The 18,855-nt window shown below is 48.1% G+C and overlaps 3 protein-coding genes across 4 annotated transcripts; 2 read left to right on the top strand and 1 right to left on the bottom strand.

Moving 5' to 3' along the window:
- The first annotated feature begins 298 nt into the window (after positions 1-298).
- PPP1R26 (protein phosphatase 1 regulatory subunit 26) lies at positions 299-12,682 on the top strand. The gene is made up of 3 exons (XM_074923330.1): positions 299-496; positions 3,425-7,534; positions 12,210-12,682. The coding sequence occupies exons 2-3, from the start codon at positions 3,486-3,488 to the stop codon at positions 12,226-12,228; spliced, it is 4,068 nt and encodes a 1,355-aa protein (XP_074779431.1). The 5' UTR covers positions 299-496; positions 3,425-3,485; the 3' UTR covers positions 12,229-12,682.
- A 340-nt stretch (positions 12,683-13,022) lies between these two features.
- PIERCE1 (piercer of microtubule wall 1) lies at positions 13,023-14,889 on the bottom strand. The gene is made up of 3 exons (XM_074923333.1): positions 14,687-14,889; positions 14,503-14,581; positions 13,023-14,294 (listed from the first exon to the last, which is right to left on the bottom strand). The coding sequence occupies exons 1-3, from the start codon at positions 14,797-14,799 to the stop codon at positions 14,109-14,111; spliced, it is 378 nt and encodes a 125-aa protein (XP_074779434.1). The 5' UTR covers positions 14,800-14,889; the 3' UTR covers positions 13,023-14,108.
- A 36-nt stretch (positions 14,890-14,925) lies between these two features.
- On the top strand, positions 14,926-18,668 carry MRPS2 (mitochondrial ribosomal protein S2). Of its 2 annotated transcripts, none has more exons than XM_074923331.1 (4): positions 14,926-15,002; positions 15,077-15,154; positions 17,259-17,388; positions 17,771-18,668. In XM_074923331.1, the coding sequence occupies exons 1-4, from the start codon at positions 14,975-14,977 to the stop codon at positions 18,318-18,320; spliced, it is 786 nt and encodes a 261-aa protein (XP_074779432.1). In that variant the 5' UTR covers positions 14,926-14,974; the 3' UTR covers positions 18,321-18,668. The 2 variants fall into 2 exon arrangements, with proteins under 2 accessions (XP_074779432.1, XP_074779433.1); XM_074923332.1 differs by having other exon boundaries at positions 14,954-15,002; positions 15,080-15,154.
- The last annotated feature ends 187 nt before the right edge of the window (positions 18,669-18,855 follow it).

Genomic DNA, 18,855 nt, shown 5'->3' with positions numbered 1-18,855 from the left:
AGGGGTTGGAGCCCAAATCTTGCCTTGGGCCTCCGGTTCCGCAGGGCCGGGGGTGCGGGGGGGGTTCCCCCTTCCTCCCCGGTGGGCGCCTGCCTGCCGGATTCATTCCTGCCGGTCTCATTGCTGCCCGCCTGCCCTCCCCTCCGCGCCGGCTGCCGGGCTCCAGCCGAGCGGCCGCGCCTGCCTTTGTGCCCCGGCGCCGGGGCCGCCCGGGCCGGCCCCTCCCTGCCCCTCCGCTCCCGCGGGCAGAGCCGGCGGCCGCCGAGGGCCGGGCGGTCGCTCCCGCCTCCCCGGCGGGGCCCTGCGGCGCATGCCTCCCGCTCCCCGGGGGCAGGGAAGGAAGCGCCGCCCGCCCCTGCACCAGCACGGCGGGCAGCGGCGGAGCGGAGCCCGGCGGAGCGGCGAGCCCGGGCCGGCCGCCGCCACCACCACCGCAACCCCCGCCGCCGCCTCCCCCCTTCTTCTCGGCCTCCCCCCGCGGCAGCGGCGGCGGCAGGTGAGCGCCGGGGAGGGGGGGTCGGGCGGGGAGGGCCCCGCCGAGGCTTGAGGCCGAGGCCCAGGTCCGGGCCCGGCGCGGCCGGCCGAGGGCGGCGGAAGGCGGGAAGGGGGAGCCATGGCGGCGCGGGCAGGGCCCGGCCGGCCGCGGGCAGCCGGCGGGCAGCGGGCGGTGACCCCCGCGGCGCTGGCCCCGCGCACGCCGCCTCCGGGCGTCCCCCGCGGGTGGGTGGCCCCTCGCACACCCGAGGTGGGTGACCCACGGGTGGGTGTCCCCTCGTGTCCCCTCATAGAGCTCCGGAGGATACCTGCCCCCCCCCCCCCCCATCCCAGGAGGGTGTCCTCTCATATCCCCTCACCCTCGGCGGGCGCTGTCCCTTCGTGTCCCCTCACACAGCCCCAGTGGGTGTCCCCTCACGTCCCCTCACACCCTCGGTGGCTGTCCCCTGGGTGGGTGTCCCCTCACGTCCCCTCACACCCTCGGTGGCTGTCCCCTGGGTGGGTGTCCCCACATGTCCCCTCACGCCCTCCGTGGGTGCCCTCGTTTGGGTGCCCCCTCAGAGCCCGCACCCCTGGGTGGGTGCCCTGCCCTGAAGCGGTTCTGGGGCAGGGAGATTCATCCCAGTCCTGTGTAATTCTTGCAGGGCGACCACAACCCCGGCGTAGGACAACGAAGGTACCTGCCCCTTACCTGGAAACTGTGGAAATAGGTTAATAGGAAATAAGTTGTGGGGGTTTTTTTCTAATGAAGCTGGGAGCTTAAGTGTGTTAATTGCATTTCTTCAGGATAATTAGGTATTCTAATTCCTGTCTCTTCGATCCTCAGCTGCTTATTACAAGGAAAAATGTTTTTAATTTATGTTTGCCCTAATGAATGTGTTGGAGGCTGCTTTAGAATTTGTGCGTTCATTCACACGTTTCTGAAAGTTGGGGGTCTGACCCGGGTCATGGCAAGGTGCTTCCCCGGTTAGTTACGGGCGAATACGGGAGCGGCCGGGAGCGCTGCGCTTTATTGGCAGGGGTAGAGCAGAAGTCAGTCTAAACTATCTTCACTTGACTAAAAGGTGGAAATTAAAACAGCGTGTGTTGTGTTGCTCCGGCTTGCAGCCAGCAAGGTGGGCTGTCCTTGAGCGCTGTACTCCAAATTTTAATTCTGTAACAATGATGTTTTGAGGTGAATTATCACTGAGGAAAAGAAAATCAGAAATGGATGCCCTCCGGAGCGTGAGTTAAAATGTGTTCTGCTGGGATGCTCTGCAGCAGAGAACCAGCGAGTGTTATTAGTGGTGGGTTTGGAGCTAACCGCTCCGCAGACGTCATGTAAGGCATGTTCAGGCCAACCCTGCCTTGGTCAATAACATTTCAAGAATATTCTAGTCTACTAACAAGATGGCAATAAAACTGCTCCACGAGCGCGGGTCCCAGAATAATTTTGACAAAAGCAGTTGTCATGTTATACTATGTTCTTTGTTGGAGCACCGCGCTCTCTTTAAAAGTGATGAAGAATTATCTTCCCTGGTTGTCTGTTACCTTATTCTCAGTGGCAAATAAATATAAGTTTTCAAAGTTGAGAGTTACTAATTCTATAAAATACTTATTGCCGCTGATTAATCTGAAACCAGACCTAGAGAATAATTGACAAGGGCAAGGTCAGAGAGGATTTGGAGGCAGAAGCATGTCTCTGTGGTCGGTAGAGTCCGGTGCTGCTCTGGGTTTGTGGGGGAGACTGTGCGTCGGCCTTGGAGAACCACCCACCTGCTGTAGTTTTTTTGTTGGGGTTGCTGCATGCCTTGTGTCCACCAGACAGTTTTAATCCTACTAAATGGTGCTGCAGGTGAAACCTTCGGCTCTCATGGGACGTCGTGGAAGTTGTGAACTTTTTGGGGCATTGTCTGGCATTTTCTGGATGGCTTTTTTTGTTCCACAAAACAGGCCTTCGTTCGGGGTTTTCTACTGTAATACAAAGAGTAGTTAGTAATCTTCACCGTGTTTTTACAAACTCCTAAAGATTTGTATTTACCAAGAGCTTTTATCCTGCAGCAAGGCCAGGATGATTGATGTCTCGGGGTTATTGCTGTAGTATGGTTCAGGAAGAAATAAGCTTCCCTTCCTCCTCTTTGAGCTGCCCCAAGTCCCTCAGCTGTGCTCAGTTAGTGCCAAGCCAGAACTGGTAAAAGCTGTCTTGGGCTAGTGTGTGCGTCCAGGCGTGCTAGCACAGTTACTCTGCTCTTTAATAAAAGTTGGTTTGTGCTGCACCATCTCAGATCATGGGCAAGCTTGCTTCACATCCACCCGTTATATACCATGTGGACACAGCCAACATTGTTTTTGTTGTAAAACTGAAAAGCTGAGCTATGCGTGGTGGGAGTTCTTTCAAAAGGGCAATTATGCGAAAGGAAACACAAGGAGCAGAATATTTTGCGGGGTTCTCCACTCCCACCAATTCCACTTTGTTATGAAAATTTCCCTTAAAATTGTTCTTTCTCTCTCGCCACAAAGTTCATTGCAAAAATATTCAGACAACGTTAGTGCAGAAGGGGATCACACACACCCGTGCACTGAAGTGTCATCAGAGTGATTCTTTGTGGGTCTTGACAATAGGTGGTTATTTAGGAGCATGTGCAAAAGAGAGCACGACCTTCAACGAAAAGTTTTGGCAGGAAGAGTTTTGGAAGTGAAGATAATTACCTGAGTTGCATTATGGTTGTGCCAGACAATACTGGAAACCACAAATGATGAGTGGTGTGTCTTAGCCTTAATGGCAGTAGAGACTGATTTACCCATTAAAGCGATGTTGAGGAGTAACTCTTGGGATTATCTGGCACAGTAAGTCTGAGTGTTAATAATGTACAATAATGTTACCAGTATTATTACATGGAACTTCTAGAGGGTAGATTCATAATAAAAAATATCTTTCTCTTTATTGTAGGATGGAAGAGAGACCAGTCTGAAAAACTGTTCCGTTGTGGACTTTGCTGTTGTCTGCTAGAATGTTCCTTATGAATGCTTCTCCTCTGGTAGCTCTTCAGACAAAATGGGAGTCCTTTGGACCAGCAAGGAATTGTAGATACCCCGTTTGCTTCTCTGAATCTGAAGGGGATGTCACTAGAACCTCTGTAAGTGCAAAAGTTCAGATGATCATAAACAACCTGCAAAGTCAAGAGTCTCCCCTGGGTATGAACAATGAGTATGATTGTATTATGCAGAAGAAACAAAAGGGAGAAAAAGGCACCAGTAACAGAGTCCCATCGAGCACCACTTTGCTACGGAAGCATCCTCAATATACCAAGTGTGGTTGCCCTGCTGATTTGGACGACACTGAAGTGGAGGAGAATGTGGGGTTTGGGACTCTCTTACTTGATTCCGATAGTGATGATTCTGTCGACCGAGGCATAGAGGAAGCCATCCAGGAGTACTTGAAAGCAAAAAGCAAAAGCGACCAGTCGTTAGAAAGGGACGCGGAGTGTTCTGAGAATATAAGCAGAGACAAAAGGTTTAAAAGAGAATTCTCCCAGAACGAAATGGCTAGTAACCTTCTCCCTGTGAAATTCAAAGCGGAGATGCTCTCTGAAGAGTACCTGTCTGACCACCTTGGCATTGGCAAAAGGCTACAGCCTGCTTCCCCTCAGAGCATCAGTAGCGATGACTCTTTTGAACAGAGCATACAAGCTGAAATAGTGCAGTTCTTGAACGAGAAGAAGCAGCAAGAAATTAGTAAGTGTGTGACTGTGGAGGATAAAAAGGATTCCGATGTGACATCTGTCCTAAAATGCAACAAAGAAATACCAAACAGACACTGTGGTGCTATAAAGCAAGGTTGTAATGCGCTCCTCTTGAGACACCATCCCAAGCTACAGAAAACCAGCACTCAGTCCAAGTGTTTGCAGTCTAAAATCCAAGAAGAGCCTGGTCATCTCAGCCAGGTGAATGAAGCGTACCTAGAAATGGGCACTGCCAGCCAGCCCTGGTTAGTGGAGCAAAATGAAGAAAGTGGAACTAATTACTGGGAGACGAGGGGAGCGCTTATGAACGAGAGTATGCCCACGTCTGACTCGAGTAGCGATGATGGCATTGAAGAAGCCATTCAGCTTTATCAGCTGGAGAAAATCAGGAAGGAGGCAGGTCATGCAACAGACTGTGTCCCTTTGCAGAGGGAACAATTTGATACAAAGGGAATGGCGGACATTTCTGCAAGCCTGACAATTAGCTCAACAAAAAGTGCCTCACCAGAAATCCATAAAAGCCCTATAAGCAACAAGAGAAAAGAAATTAATTCAAAGTCAACAGAATTAGAAAGTACCAGCAATGAATTTAACAAGCTGTTTAAACCACTGAAAAAAGCTAGACATTTTGCACCTCCGGAAAATAAGATTGCTGCTTGCGAGCTCACATTGCAGGCCTCTTGCAGAGCGGACACATCTGCAGAACTCATGTGCGCCGAAGCGATCCTTGATATTTCCAAAACCATCATGCCATCCCAAATGGGAAGTGACAACAGATCACTGGCTGCAGACTCCTTCTTTTCTCCCCAGCTTCTCTCCTCCTCCCGTTGCGAAAGTGACAGCAGCCTTGTGGACAGTGATGATAGTATAGAGCAAGAAATCAGGGCTTTTTTGGCTCTGAAAGCACAGTCAGAAAACCTTGGAACAAAGCCTCCCAGCCTGTCACATTCAATCCAGATGCCTTTGCCTTCTGATCAAAACAGCCTCACCAGTACCCTTGAGCCTTCTCTTCCCAAAACGCTGAAGCTATCTCTGAGTCGTAAAAGGAGACTTAAAAGGGAAGGCAGAATAGCGAAACAAGGTGCATCAAAACCACCCGTACAGCTGGAGACAGGACTTTTCCAGCCAGGTAACTACTCAAAATTTCCTGTGCTCCAAGAGGAGTGTGCCCTGAGCAGCCCTGCAGCACTGTGTGATGCTCAAAGGCTCAGTAGCAAAGAGACTAGGCAGCAGCAGCCAGTGACTTCGGAATTATCCGGATCAGTTGGCAGTTGTGTGGCCTTGGACTCTGTAAACCCTTTTATGCAGGTTCAGAGTAGCACAAGAAACCTTATGAAAAATACCATCCAGACTCAAGAGAGGGATGGTTCCGATGATGAGAGCAGTTCTCTGGATAGTGATGAGGACCTTGATAGTGCTATCAAGGACCTTTTACGGTCTAAAAGAAAATTAAAGAAGAAGTCCAAGGACCAGAAATCTCAGTGCAAGAAGAGGGTCAGATTTAGCGAGACAGAAACTCAGCTGCTGGATGAATTTAGTAGCCTCCAACAGAACGAGTGCAAATGTAAAAATCCTGTGCTACTGAAAAGCTGCCTCTCAAAACCTAGAAAAGCTGTGAAAGAGAATGCCATCAGAAATCCTCCAGACAACATAAATATCAAACTTCCCAATGAAAAACCAGAAACCGTGAAGAACTTGGAGTTTAACTTGCAGCTTAAAAAAGGTTATAAACCTAAATCAGTTTCAAACCCGAATAATCTGCAGGTAGCTAAAAATAAAAAAAGTGCTTTCACAGCTGCGTCAGATGCTGATGACAGCAGTTCAGTGGACAGCGATGACAGCATCGAACAAGAAATTAGGAAGTTTTTGGCAGAGAAGGCTAAAGACTCTGCAAGCAATTCAGAGGCACCGAAAGATGATGCAACTCTGGACCTATTGAGAGTGACCAAACAAACTACTAATAAAGGAAAAGCAAAGCAACAGCCGGTTGAAAGTGAGATTGACCTCATGCTGGGTCAGAGTAAAAAGACTGAGGTGTCTCAGCAAACTGAGGAGTTGAAGAACTCTCAGAGAACAGAAGGGAAAAGTGCAATGTTACATGGCAGTGGGAGATCTGCTTCTGCTGCAGAGAATGTTAATCTTCATACTACTGGTCAGTCAAAAGCTAAGCAAGGTGCGGTGGGGCTTAAAGGTGTTGCTGGTGGTGAGTTATCTGGAAACACAACAGGTAAAAAGGATGTCCCTAATACACAGCCCCGGCAGAAAACGCTCCCACCTAAAACCAGCAAAAGCGAAGGTTGTAAAGTACGAAAAGTAATGAATGCAAAGTCTAGATCTAAAAGAAAGAATACCTTTCACCTAAAAATCTCAAGTAAATTTATTGCAGGTCTCAAATATGCTCGGGACAGGAAGAAATCCATGCTTTTGAACAAAAGGCAGAAAGCAGAGCGTTTGCTTGCCCAGAGCAGTGCGTTAGGAGCGGAGGTCGCTTCCCGGGATACAGACGTGCTCAGCCAGGGAAGAGGAGCCCCCTTGCCAAAAGGTGAATTTAGTGGGGAGAGTACGACAGCGATAAAAGAATCCAGTTCTTCTCAGAAGCTCGCTGCGGAAGTGTCGAGTCCCCACGTAGCAGAAACCTGTGACAGACTGGAGGCTGCTCCTTTGTATATCGGGGAGGAAGCAGAGGGTTGCGGGACGGCTGGTGCTTCGGGAAACCCCTCGGATTCACACTCGAGTCTCCCCTTGCAGGAGCAGAGTGTGGCAGCAGTAAAAGTAGATAAGGTTTGCAGAGAAACATGCAAAGCTGAGAACACGCAGATGTGGATTGAGGAAGGAGATACCCACAGAGACAGCTGGGCCGATTCAAATTTAGATCCCCCATGCCCTGAACACAGTATGGCGGTGGGAAAAGCAGATCAAGTTAGCAGAGACACGTCCCAGCAGAGCATATGTGTGTGCAGGAAGGGTGAGGATAACCAGCAGGACAACGGGCCAGATCCAAGTTTAGGTTGCCCACTGCTGGAACTCAATGTCACAGCAGTAACAGTGGATAAAACTAGTGGAGGAGCATGTACAGATAACAGTAGGCAGTTGTGCATTAAGAAGGAAAAAGTTATCTGCCAGGACAGTGAGAGGCAGGAAGAAATTCAGGTATCCAGCTCCAGTTTGGAAGGAAAAATACCTGCCCTGCAGGATAGGGAAACTGCTTGTGAAGTGGGCCAAGGACAGGAAGTTTTAGACGAAACCTGTGCAAAATTTACTGATATACCCACAGGGGACTGCCCAGATTCCCCCTTGAAAAGAAATGTTTCAAATATGTAAGTACACCTTTTTTACAGTAACAGTCTTTTTAGAAAATAACTATCATTGTAATTACCTTGATAAAACTTGAGACATGGAAGGAGAGACAGTGGGAGATGCTGATATCTGTATATCATATACACATTAATGTGAAAAATGCTTCTATTTAATAGGGATATCATGGATAAACATACATAGTTTTTTGTAGAATTTTGTAAATTATTTAAAGTGCTCTAAGGAAATATTTTTTATAATGATTTTTAGGGCTTGCATTTACTACAGGATGCTGTAGTTACTGTAGATAAGAAGATACTGGCTAATCACGCTTTAAATTATGAGGCCTCTAATCATATATCAAAAGGAAACCTGTTTGCACGCAGAATATATTTGTCAATCTGTTAAGAGATCCTAGGACAACACAGCATTTGATAGCAGTGCTGTGCTTTTGAAGCAGATTATCTGACATCTGTTCACATCCGAGCTGCCTTAGGACAATCCTGTGTCGCGGTTTTACGCTGGGGTCTCAGTTCTCCCACCCCGAGGACGGTTGGGGGAGTTCAGTGAGCAGAATTCCAGCAAAGTCAGCGCAGCTGTAGGTTGGGGGGGGGATCCATCCTTGAAGATACAAATGCAAATTGGGGTCAATAAAGTGGGATCAGTCTGTCTGCACGTCCCGTGTAAAGCGATCTCAGCAGCTGCTGGAAGTACCTTTGGAATACCTGAACCCTCCCGCTGGCAGATGATTCCAAGCACAATTGATGGCATTTTGAGGAAAGTGAAGGAGCTGTGTCGGTTCAGACAACATGATTTCTTTGGATTTTGCTAGATTTATGTACTGCTGGGCCTGCAAGGCTGAAACAATTCCTCGTTATTCTCAAGTCTCATTTGGATGCCCTGCAGTCACCCAGAGCTGGCTTTTGGTTTCCTGGATGAACTTTCTTGAATTGAGTGCCCTTACTTACCTTTTTTTCAAAAGTGGTTTCTAAAATGCTATGTTTCTGTGAACTTTTTGTTTTCATTTACAATTTTTGTGCAATAGAACAAAGCTAGGTTTGCTGTAGGAAGTTCCTAATATAAACGCCAAGGATATTTTCAGCACTGTTCTTTCATGCTGGTAGCGCTTTCTCTGCCTCCGTTTCCAGCAGCCAGAATAAAGCAATTTTTCACTGTTATCTTTTTTATTTGGACTAACTTTAAATGGGATGGAAGTAGCACGATCATATCACAAAAAAAAAATAAAGTGCCCCCGCGCTGGTTTCACTGAAAAAAATCCAAAAAGTGTGAATTTAAGCTGTTGGCTGGTTCTTTCCTTTTCATTTGTGTGTAGTGAAGTCCTTTGAGTAGTTTGTTCTTACATCTTTGTCCCTGTGAATTGATCTGATACTCTCTTTATCTAGTCTTCTACAGAACTTCTCTCAGCCAAACTACCACTCAGTATCACTTTGTTTCTCAGTCACTTCAGAATGTTGCAAAATGGAGCAAAAGCAGTCAAGAAAGGATCCGGTATCACGTAGTATCCCCTGGTGTGATGGCATTTGCGGAATATTGGCAAACTACGGCATAGCATAGAGTAGAACAAGTAACTGTGGCATGTAGAGAAATAAACGACATCCTTTGTGTGTTTATACTGTTGTGCAGTTACATTTTAAACATGTTTATAGTGGTCACTTGACATTTCTTACTGTCTGGCCACCTTTTTATAGTCCTTGGGTGGGTTGGTTGGTTTGTTTAAAAGATCAGTATGCTAGATCATCTCATTTTTGTGGTAGGATACCCTGGAAAAGTGTTTTTTACTTAGCTCACGTGCCTGCAGTTCGTCTACACAGGCATATATTTTTGTCTGCCTTGATTCAGTTGCAGGATTTGGGCCTTTTGTTTGGAATAGGTAAATAGGCTGGTATTTTAAAATAGAAGTTTTCCAAGTACCTTGCTTTAAAAGGATTAAACTGTATACTTAATTTTAATAGAGATGATGGAAGCACTATGTACTGTTTGTATAAAATAAGCTGGATGTTTCTCCTCAAAGTTTTCAGTAAATCAACGTTAAGACTTAAAAGGTGTCTTGTGCCCCTGTCGATGTGTCTGTGTTCTCAATGCTACTCGTGAACTGATTCACTCTCAATTAAGATGCAATTCCGATTACCTTGTGCTTTAAATAAAACCTAATTTCAAACAGCACTTTTTTTAAATTGATAAACTTGATTTGTATATAGGAAATGGTGTACATTGATAAGTTTATAATGTTTAATAAATGGGGTTCTGACCATGGACCATGAAACCAGAGTGCTCCTATGGTTTGTGTCTTTAGTGAGTAGTATTTTTGTGTTAGCTTTTTTTCCCTCCTGACTGTAGTCTGAAGATGTAATTAAATTATGCCAGTAAGGTTTGTGAGTAAAGGATGTCACCCTTGCAGGGGATCGTGTTTGCTGAACCTGGGAGCAGGATCTCAGCTCCTCTGCCGCTCTTGCTTCTTGCCTCCTCTTTGCCTTCAGCCACCCGCCATCTGAGATTGTCATCTCCTATGTGACAGTAGCGTGTGCTTTCCTTGTGACTGAAACGGAATCCAGATCTTTAAAGATGGGGCTGTTTAAGGGAATGTTGTTCTTAATACAAAAAACAAGGAGAACCTACAAAGTACATAGGCAAAAAAAGTGGTGTCAGTTCTGGGGGTCAAGAACGGTGCTTGTCATTTTAGCAAAACCCTAACAGCAGTTTTCTTTCCTGGTGTTTGTGATCAAGAAGTGGAGTCTTGCCTTGGGCTTGGCCCTCTCCATTAGAGGAGACGCTGGTTTTGAGGCACTGTTTAGCAGGTGAGATCTGTGATTCAGTTGGAAGGCCCTGGGTTTATCTCTCAACGGCATCCTCTGTAGCACAGCTTCCCTAGCCTCCAGGATTAGCTCACAATCCTTCCTGCCCTGCTTGTGAAGACGGGTGGTAGTGGGTCTGGGAGCTCTTGATGGCGTGGAGATGGGATGAACATGATTTCTTGCTCACAGGGGACGTTGTGACGCCTGAGGTTGTCCTGGAAAGCGAGGTTCCTCTGAGCTAGGGTGGAAAGGAGGGAAGACTGCTGCTTTGGTGTGCCAAGCAGCCTGTCACCCTTGGTGTTCCTGCACCAACATGCTGTGGGTGTTCCTTTCTGCCTTCAAGTCCTCCCAGTTGTATTTAGTCTCAGCAAGTGATTTTTCTAGAGTTTGTCCTATGAGAATTGCTGACTTGAGGAGGAGCAAGCACCCACAGGGGTTGGAACTCGAAAGAGTGTCAACAAACATCTCGGGAATTGGAATTCCATGAGAAGGATGCCGTGACTCTGCTGGCACTATCGTCATTCTGGGAACAGTTCTCAGCAGTCATTCAAAAAAGACAAGTCTGGTGTCTTGGAGCAGTAAGGAATCACTCTTACACATTACAGATTAAAGGTTGTAGAAGGATTACACTGAGTGAGAATAAATTCATGAGCAAGAGTCCCACGCGTGTAGTACCAGGTTTGGGACTGCAGTACAAATCTCTCGAGGGTGCATGTTGATAGATTCAGTACCAAAAGCATCTTTTTTTCCCCTACTGATACTGATCGTAACAGGCAGCCAACCCTAGAGTAGGCACAGACCATACAACCTTCCTGGCCCTCTTCAGCACACCAGTGGTAGCTCTGGTGAGTGCCCAAAACAAGCTCTTTTCCCCTATTTTAACCCTCCTGAGATTAATTTGATCCTTTATCTACTGCAGTAGGTACATGCATGGAACCACAAACTCAGGTCTCCTCAAGCATGTAAAGAAGTTACTTTTTAAAAAAAAAAAATAAATAAAGAATGATGGTTTATACTTTTTAAAAATGCACAGTGATTTTATTTTTCAGAATAAAATAAGAGAACTTGCTCATTTAGATGTTATTTAACTACTCGGTATATTTTATTCTGGCTCCCGGTAAGTGACAGCATTCTGACTGCAATACCAAAGTTCTCAGGAAAATCTGTGCTTGCCCAGGTCTTTGAAAATAAGGATATTGTTTTATTTTTATCCCAGTGACTATTCTGTGCTTCAGGAAGGGCAGTCTTCAAGGATCCTCAGGGGATCACAAGGACTACCTTAATCTTTTATAAACAGTCCTTTGCTGCTATTTTAGGAAGATGTGTTTTGACATGTAGCTGCTTTAAACGAGGAACACACCATCTCTGCCACCACTTCTTTTATTAATGTATATGCTTTTTAATTTTTCAGACCTGTAAGAACTGCAGTTTGTCTTGGTTAGTACAGCCTCACATAATTTTATCTGCAAATGTGAAAGTCTTGCTTTCAAAATAGAGTAGAAAGAGACTGGTCTGGGTAGGTTCTCTGCAAGAAGACCTGACATCTTTAGGATATTTTGAATTTGTACGGTATCTGAGGATAGAGTCTATATGAGGGTGACATAAGGTAAACTGCCTGCAAAACTGTTCAAAGCAACTGGTTTTGGTTCAAGAATAAAACAAAAAGGGAAGAAATTAAGGCAAGGAAGAAAAGAGGTGGGTGTTTTTAGATGAAGTATGAAAACAGGTGGAAAATATGTGAGAAAACCCACTAAATGTATATTTTTAAGATGCAATCTTACCCCTAAATTATTCCACTTGCAGAAAAAAACGTGGATAAAAATATATGTAAAATTGTCACAAGTGTTTATATTAATTCTACACTTTCGTATATTTTTCATTTCAGGAGAAGAAAGGGACGTTAGGAGAAGCTCAAGGTATTGTCTAGAGTGTAACAGAAGAATAGCAATGAATGATGGAGGGTCGCTTATTTATTTTCATACGTTAAATATTTTTAAAGTGAACTTGGGCCCATTCCTGCTTAGTATATTTACTTGTTCCAGTGTATTTGCTGTGTTTTCAGCAAATGTGAATTTCGCCAGCTACTCTTCTGTTTGAGATAACCAAAGGCATTGCTGTGAAAACTGGATTTCTTTGGTAGATGTGACTGAAATCTTGCTGGTGGGGCCAGGAACATGTAGCTACCCTGGGGTTTGGGTGTTTAAAAAAAGCACAAGTACAGGCCTGATGCATAGTTCAGTTTTGGACTTCAGGTTTTGCCTTAGTGACATTATTAAGTCAACAGAATCCCTCTACCTCGCCAGTATGTTTAAATAGATCATCATCATGCAGCCTGTGTGGTTTATAAGACTATATAAAAATGACACAAATAGAGAATATTTCTAACGTTTGAAGAATAGTATTTGCAGGGGTACTCAGGCATCCTATTACACTCATTTTTAATTTTTTTTAGAAATAGTTAGAACAGTATTATGCTCATTTTTAATATATACTATCACTACCTGTAAGGTAGGGCCATTTCTCACCCATAACCAGGCAGACTGGTTTCTCTTCAAAACTAGTTTTTGTGCCAAATGTGCCAAGGTGCTCCTTTTAGTGCAGTTACTAAGTGGTGCCGTTTCACTGGCTTGGTAACTGCAGTTGTTACAATAAAACTGAAAATATTTTTTTAATTGTCTTTATTTGAATAATTTCTTAAAACAGTAGCTTTGAGAGGTGAGAAAGATGAACGTGCTTGCTACAGGAAATCCGAAGGCTTAATGAATACCTCTGGAAAACATGCAGTTTGGTTATTCATTAAACAGTACAGAAACAGTTTAAAGATCTTAATTTTTAATGATTGTGGTCCATGAGCTGAGTTTAAAGGATCATTAGTAACAGAGAGAAGGTTAAGGGAACACATACATATGTAATGTATATTGCTGTGGTATTTGTAACTCTATGCTGCCTATAAATTAAGTAAAACGGTGCACGAGCTGTTTAACTGACATTTAATCCCATTAAATCTTTATAAATTGTTATTCCTAGTAACATTCATTCTGTAAATTAATGATTTTCATCTAGTAGCAAAGTCGCTGTGTTTTTCCCAACAAATTACTGAGCTCGGTTTTGATAACGAGAGATTTAAACTGCTTTTCTCCCAAAGCTAAATGTGTGACCTTAACTAGTAGGAGTCCTGTTAAACTGTTGTATGGTTGAGGGTTTTGGGGGGTTATTTTTAGAAATGCACCACTTCCTTTAACCTGCTAATTTTGTAGCTATTCATCCCATTGTAATAGCAAGTCTCACATTCCCAAACTGAAAGATTTTTTTTTTTTTTCTCTGTTCAGGAGAAAAATTCTCATTAAATCCTGACTTAGGTAGTTAATAGCGTGAAGCACGTGTGTTAATATGCCGCTGCTTATTGTGCCACATGAATTATTTTCCTGACAGCCTGCAGTTTTACCCTCCACAGTGTATCAACTGTGCCCCCCCAAGTCTGCGTTCAGGAGGGGTGACTTGAAGCCGAGGGCTCTGACAGGAGTGCCCTGTCCCAGCCTGATGACACAGGGCCCGACAGAAATAATTATTCCTGATGAAATAGCTGCTAAACGAGGTTACAGGCTGTACTGTGACAGCGTTGTGCCTCCTGTCATGCATCCAGATGAGGTTTAGCAAGAGATTTAGGATAAGGTCAGGGCTGTTTGCTTGCTTATGGGGTTTTGGGGAGGTTTTTTGGGGTTTTATTTAGGCAGCCAGCAGTAAGCTGAAGGAGATTGATGCCGTCGTCACCACTGCTGCAGATCTAACAGTGCGACGGGGCGCTGGGGTTGTAGCTGGGATGGAAGTTGAGGTGGTCCGAGCTGGTGATGAAGTTGCCCGGGCCGGTGACGTGGCTCTTCTCCAGGGAGGTGTTGAGCCCGTTATTTCTGTACATGCCACACTGTCCCAGAGTGCTGGAAAACGCATGCGAGGTGACATAGAAGGAGGTCTGCGAGGGTGAGAAAAGGGGAGAAAAACTTTTTAAATGGCAGCACCGATAGCGCCTGCCACACGCGGGAGTTGGGGTGCGCTCCTAAGGGCACTTCACCTGCTTTGGGGAGCTGGCTGCCAGGGGATGGGACAGAGGCCAAAACGGTGGGGTCCTGCCTCTGACACCCCCGGGGGAGCCTCGGTCACTCCGCACCCCTCCTACCTACCGGCACCTCGTGCACCGTGGGGGCTTTGCTGCCGTACACCTGGTTGGTGGTCCGGTACCGGGGGGGAGGCTCCGGCTTCCTGCGGGGGGCGAGAGCAGAGAAAGGGGGAGCGGGGCTGCCGGGGGGCCGGGGGGGAGAGGGGGGCCGCCCTCGGCCGCAGCCCGGGCCCGGGGGCCGCGCTCACCCGTAGCCGCGGAAGCAGGCGGGGTGCTGGAAGCGGCCGGGGAGGCCGGGGCTGGTGCGGTACCAGTCGCTGGTGCGGGGACCGGGGCTGCCCGCGGCCTCCGGGAGGGCCATGGCGGGGACGTGGACGGGGCTCCGCGTTGTCCCGGCAACGAGACGCTGCGGGCTGGCACCGACCGCTCCGGGCCCGGCCCCCGGCCCGCAGGAAGCGGAAGGCACGGCCTGACCTTCCTCCTGCTCCTCCTCCTCCTCCTCCTCCTCCTAGCCCTGCGCCCGCCGGGCACGGAGCATGGCGGTGCTGCGGCTCCTGCGGGCAGGTGAGCGGGTCGTGCCCGGCCCGGCCCGGCTCGGCCCCCCCACCCGTGTGACCCCCGTGTTTCTCTCCCCGCAGCAGCCCCGCGGCTCTACAGCAGCGTATCGGCCCCGGTCCCGGTCCCGGTCCCGGCCCCGGCCCCGGCCCAGCCCAGCGGTGAGTGCTGCCGCGTACCGGCCCCCTCCCCGGGGAGTGGGGGGGAGTGTGTGTGTTACCCAGGATAAATGACCTTGGTCAGAACTGCTGGAACTTGACGGGCTCGCTGCCCGTGGGAAGGAGCGTGGTGTTCCCCGGGCATCGCAGACCCCACAGGTGCTTCTCCTCGCACCCGAGGCCACGTAGGACACGTTGTTGTCCGTTTGGGTGTTTCTCATCAGACACAAGGGATGCCTGTGCCTGCCAGTTGAGGCCTGTAACAATTCAGTGATAAGAGAATCGTTCCATTATACCTTATGTAGTCATGCAGTACCCAGCTGTGTATACCTGGATGTCTCGGAGGAGGAAATACTAAGGAATTCATTTACAAAACAATGTTTAACTCTGTGTTTAACAAAGCCTGAGCTATTAACATGTACAGGGAAAAGCTCCTAACCGTGAAAATAGATACATCCTGGCAGAAATGCTCCAACAAGGCAAATAAAAAAGAGCAGCTTGGCCGGACAACAGAGTTGGAAAACATCCAAGGAGAAGAAACTGTCCTCAGAAGATTTGTGACCATAGGAAAAAGAAGGAGGGAGCTAACTCCCCAAACTACCACCGATGATCACCTGAGACCCCCATATATGCATAGTATAGTTTTGCAACTCCAGTATTATGTAAATATAGTAGATAGGTGAAGACTTCTTGGGAAATGTATGAATATTCATGTCTTTAAGGTATATAAAGGGTAAACTTTCAGTGTGAATGCTCCCCCGTGCATCCAGCACTGCAGTACAGAATGCCTGCTTCCTAAAACCCCAAAATGAGCCTTAAAGAGTTCCTCTGCTGGCTTTTACGGTAACACGAGGACAAATTGGACACACAGGATAGGTCCGATCTGTCCACAGCAATTAGTAAGGAACTTCTAATGAGGAGCTACCATCCTTGAAGAAGAGAAACGTCCTGGGATGTGGAAGCTTGTTAAAATTGTTTTACATAAATCAGCTTAAGACCCCTGCCCGAATGCAGACCCTTACCCTTTGAGCTTGCGCAAAGCTAAACCCCATTGTATGTCACTAACCAATAAGGGATAGAAGTGATAAGCAACTAATCAATAATCATTGTAGAAAATATATAATAATCACGTCGTTTGGAGTCTATAAATAGTTGGAAGTTCTTTGGTGTGGGGTGTTTGATTTGTGGATGCTTTCCACCCATCTCCCTGCACAGGGTAAAGCACTATCTCCTCTCTAAACCAATTTCTGGTTTCAAGGGTCTTTATTTCAGGTAACGGAGGAGGGGGGGGGCCCAGTGCTGGGGCCCAGCACTGCCGACATCTAGGGCATCCCCAGGCCCTTGTTGCAGTCAGGTGGCCGTGGGCATCTTATCTGAAAAGCGGGTTCGTGCCCAGCGTGCAATGAACCAGGCTCAGGAGAGAGATTGTATTTATTCAGGCCTGGGTGCTCGGTGGACTCTTCCACACACCAACAGGAGGTTTTCATGTTCCTTTTGTACACAAAAATCAGAAGTTAGCACTTCTCCGTGCAGAGCCATTAGATACTGATTCGTTAGTGATTAACATGCAATTATAATACAGTTTACATAATGCTTCTGTACTACGCGTGCTCAGGGGAAGGGTCTTAACCTGGGCAGGGATCTTTTTAACCCGTGGGTGTGGTTTTTAGTATTATAATGAAGGTAGTTCACTTTCAGGACACTCAAAAGTTAGTTTCATTGCCAAGTTAAGTAATCCAGCCATTCGCTGTTATGGCCCAGGATGTTCTGCATCCTCAACACAATCCCACACATTCTCTTTTATGGTCCAGGATGTTCTGCTTATTGTCTAAGGTTTGGAGATCAAAGCTTGTATTTAATAAACTTCTTATCAATAATCAAGGTGGCCTCAACCACAGTTCAAATGCATCTTCAACCAGGTTTCGAAACCTCCTAATTGTCGCCATATGTGCAGTGACTATTGGCTACCAGCACAATTATTAACCGTGGCTACTAGCTACTGCGAAGTGTACTCTGCCAGGCACATCGGGGCCCTTTCTCCACTCCCGGCTCATCCCTTGCAAACACAAGAGGGAACAGTGATTTATTTTGTTTCTCCTTCTCTCAGCTGTGGATGACTCTCTGCTGTCCAAGCCTCTCAGCCACCCCGACTTCTTCAACCTGAAGGAGCTCTTCTCCCTGAAAGATCTCTTCAACGCCCGCGTGCACCTGGGGCACAAAAAGGGATGTCGGCATAGGTGAGTGACCTGCTGAGTGACCTGCTTGGTGACATCAGGACTGTTTCTCTAGACTGTGTCACCCTTTGGGGGCTGCACCAGGTCAGTCTGGGTCTGGAACACAGATCCACGGTTCTGCCTGGGCATGGTTATGCCCTGCCAAAGCCCTGCCAAAGCCAAATCCCAAAGCCCGCTCGGCATGGGCACTGAGGGGGGTGTGAGGCCTGCAGCCCCCCGAGCCCAGCTGCGACGGGTGCTGAGCGGAGCTCTGCAGAGAGCACTGCTGGGATCAGCTGGGAGCTGGAGCCTGGGAAGGTTCCTGTGGGGCCACACCACATTCCGAAACTCTGTTCAGTACCTGTAGCGCCTCGTCCCCGCGTCCCCTCGTGTCGCTCTCCTGCAGGTTTATGGAACCCTACATCTTCGGCTGCCGCCTGGATCAGGACATCATCGACTTGGATCAGACGATGGAACACCTCCAGCTGGCCCTCAACTTCACCGCCCACATCGCCTACCGCAAGGGCATCATCCTCTTCATCAGCCGCAAGCGCCAGTTCTGCCACCTGATCGAGAGCATGGCGCGGGAGTGCGGGGAGTACGCCCACACCCGCTACTGGCAGGGCGGCCTGCTCACCAACGCCCACATCCAGTTCGGGGCCGGCGTCCGCCTGCCCGACCTCATCATCTTCCTCAGCAGCCTCAGCAACGTCTTCGAGCCTCACGTGGCCATCCGGGACGCTGCCAAGATGAACATCCCCACAGTGGGGGTGGTGGACACAAACTGCAACCCTTGTTTGATCACCTACCCCATCCCCGGGAACGACGACAGCCCCACCGCCATGGAGCTCTACTGCAAGCTCTTCAAGATGACCATCATCCGTGCCAAGGAAAAAAGGCGGCAGAGCGAGATCTTTGAGGAGCTGCGGAGGAAAGCGGAGGGCAAGTCCCCCTAGGGACGGGCTCAGCAGCCTGGCGACGGGCGTCCTGCTCCGCTCCCGCGGGCGCTGTGGGACTGACCCCAGAGCACCGGCTGGTTGTGGAAGGGACCCCCCAGCTCTGCTGCTGCGCTGAGATCTCACGGCTGCGGGGTGGCGGGGGGGTCTCTGCTTTAAAATAAAACTGCCCAGAGCGGTGCAAGGGGAGACAGAGCCGAGCCAGACCCAGCTGCTGTCCTTGTGTTTGTCCCTGTTGGAGGGAGGTGCCTCTGCCCTGTGGCCTCCCTATTCCTGAGCTTGTGACCTCGCGTGGAACCACTTGTATCTCACGTTTCTTCTTGACAAATAAAGGGCCTCGTGATCCTTTTTCTTTCTTCCCTTGTGGAAGGGGAAGGTGGCGGGGGGGGCAAGAGTCTGGAAAATGTTTATGGTCAAGGGATGGTGGGTGAAGGGGTGCCTGGGGACCCTCGGGGCATTGCAGGACAGGGCAGGGGGGGGACACACACGACAAACCATCACGGGGGAGGGCGGGTCCCCGTTTTGTCCCAGGGTC

Source organism: Athene noctua, chromosome 20, assembly GCF_965140245.1.
Source record: "Athene noctua chromosome 20, bAthNoc1.hap1.1, whole genome shotgun sequence".
Taxonomy (NCBI): Eukaryota; Metazoa; Chordata; class Aves; order Strigiformes; family Strigidae; genus Athene; species Athene noctua.
Note: the sequence above shows the minus strand (reverse complement) of the source record. Positions and strands in the feature narration are given on the sequence as shown.

Excerpts from the sequence above, each read along its gene's own strand:
- MRPS2 (XM_074923331.1), top strand. The coding sequence starts at position 14,975 with ATGGCGGTGCTGCGGCTCCTGCGGGCAG. Across the intron at positions 15,003-15,076 it reads GCTGCGGCTCCTGCGGGCAG|CAGCCCCGCGGCTCTACAGC; the intron begins GTGAGCGGGTCG and ends CTCTCCCCGCAG. Across the intron at positions 15,155-17,258 it reads GGCCCCGGCCCAGCCCAGCG|CTGTGGATGACTCTCTGCTG; the intron begins GTGAGTGCTGCC and ends TCCTTCTCTCAG.
- PPP1R26 (XM_074923330.1), top strand. The coding sequence starts at position 3,486 with ATGTTCCTTATGAATGCTTCTCCTCTGGTAGCTCTTCAGACAAAATGG.
- PIERCE1 (XM_074923333.1), bottom strand. The coding sequence starts at position 14,799 with ATGGCCCTCCCGGAGGCCGCGGGCAGCCCCGGTCCCCGCACCAGCGAC. Across the intron at positions 14,582-14,686 it reads GCCTGCTTCCGCGGCTACGG|GAAGCCGGAGCCTCCCCCCC; the intron begins GTGAGCGCGGCC and ends CGCCCCCCGCAG. Across the intron at positions 14,295-14,502 it reads CCACGGTGCACGAGGTGCCG|ACCTCCTTCTATGTCACCTC; the intron begins GTAGGTAGGAGG and ends TCACCCTCGCAG.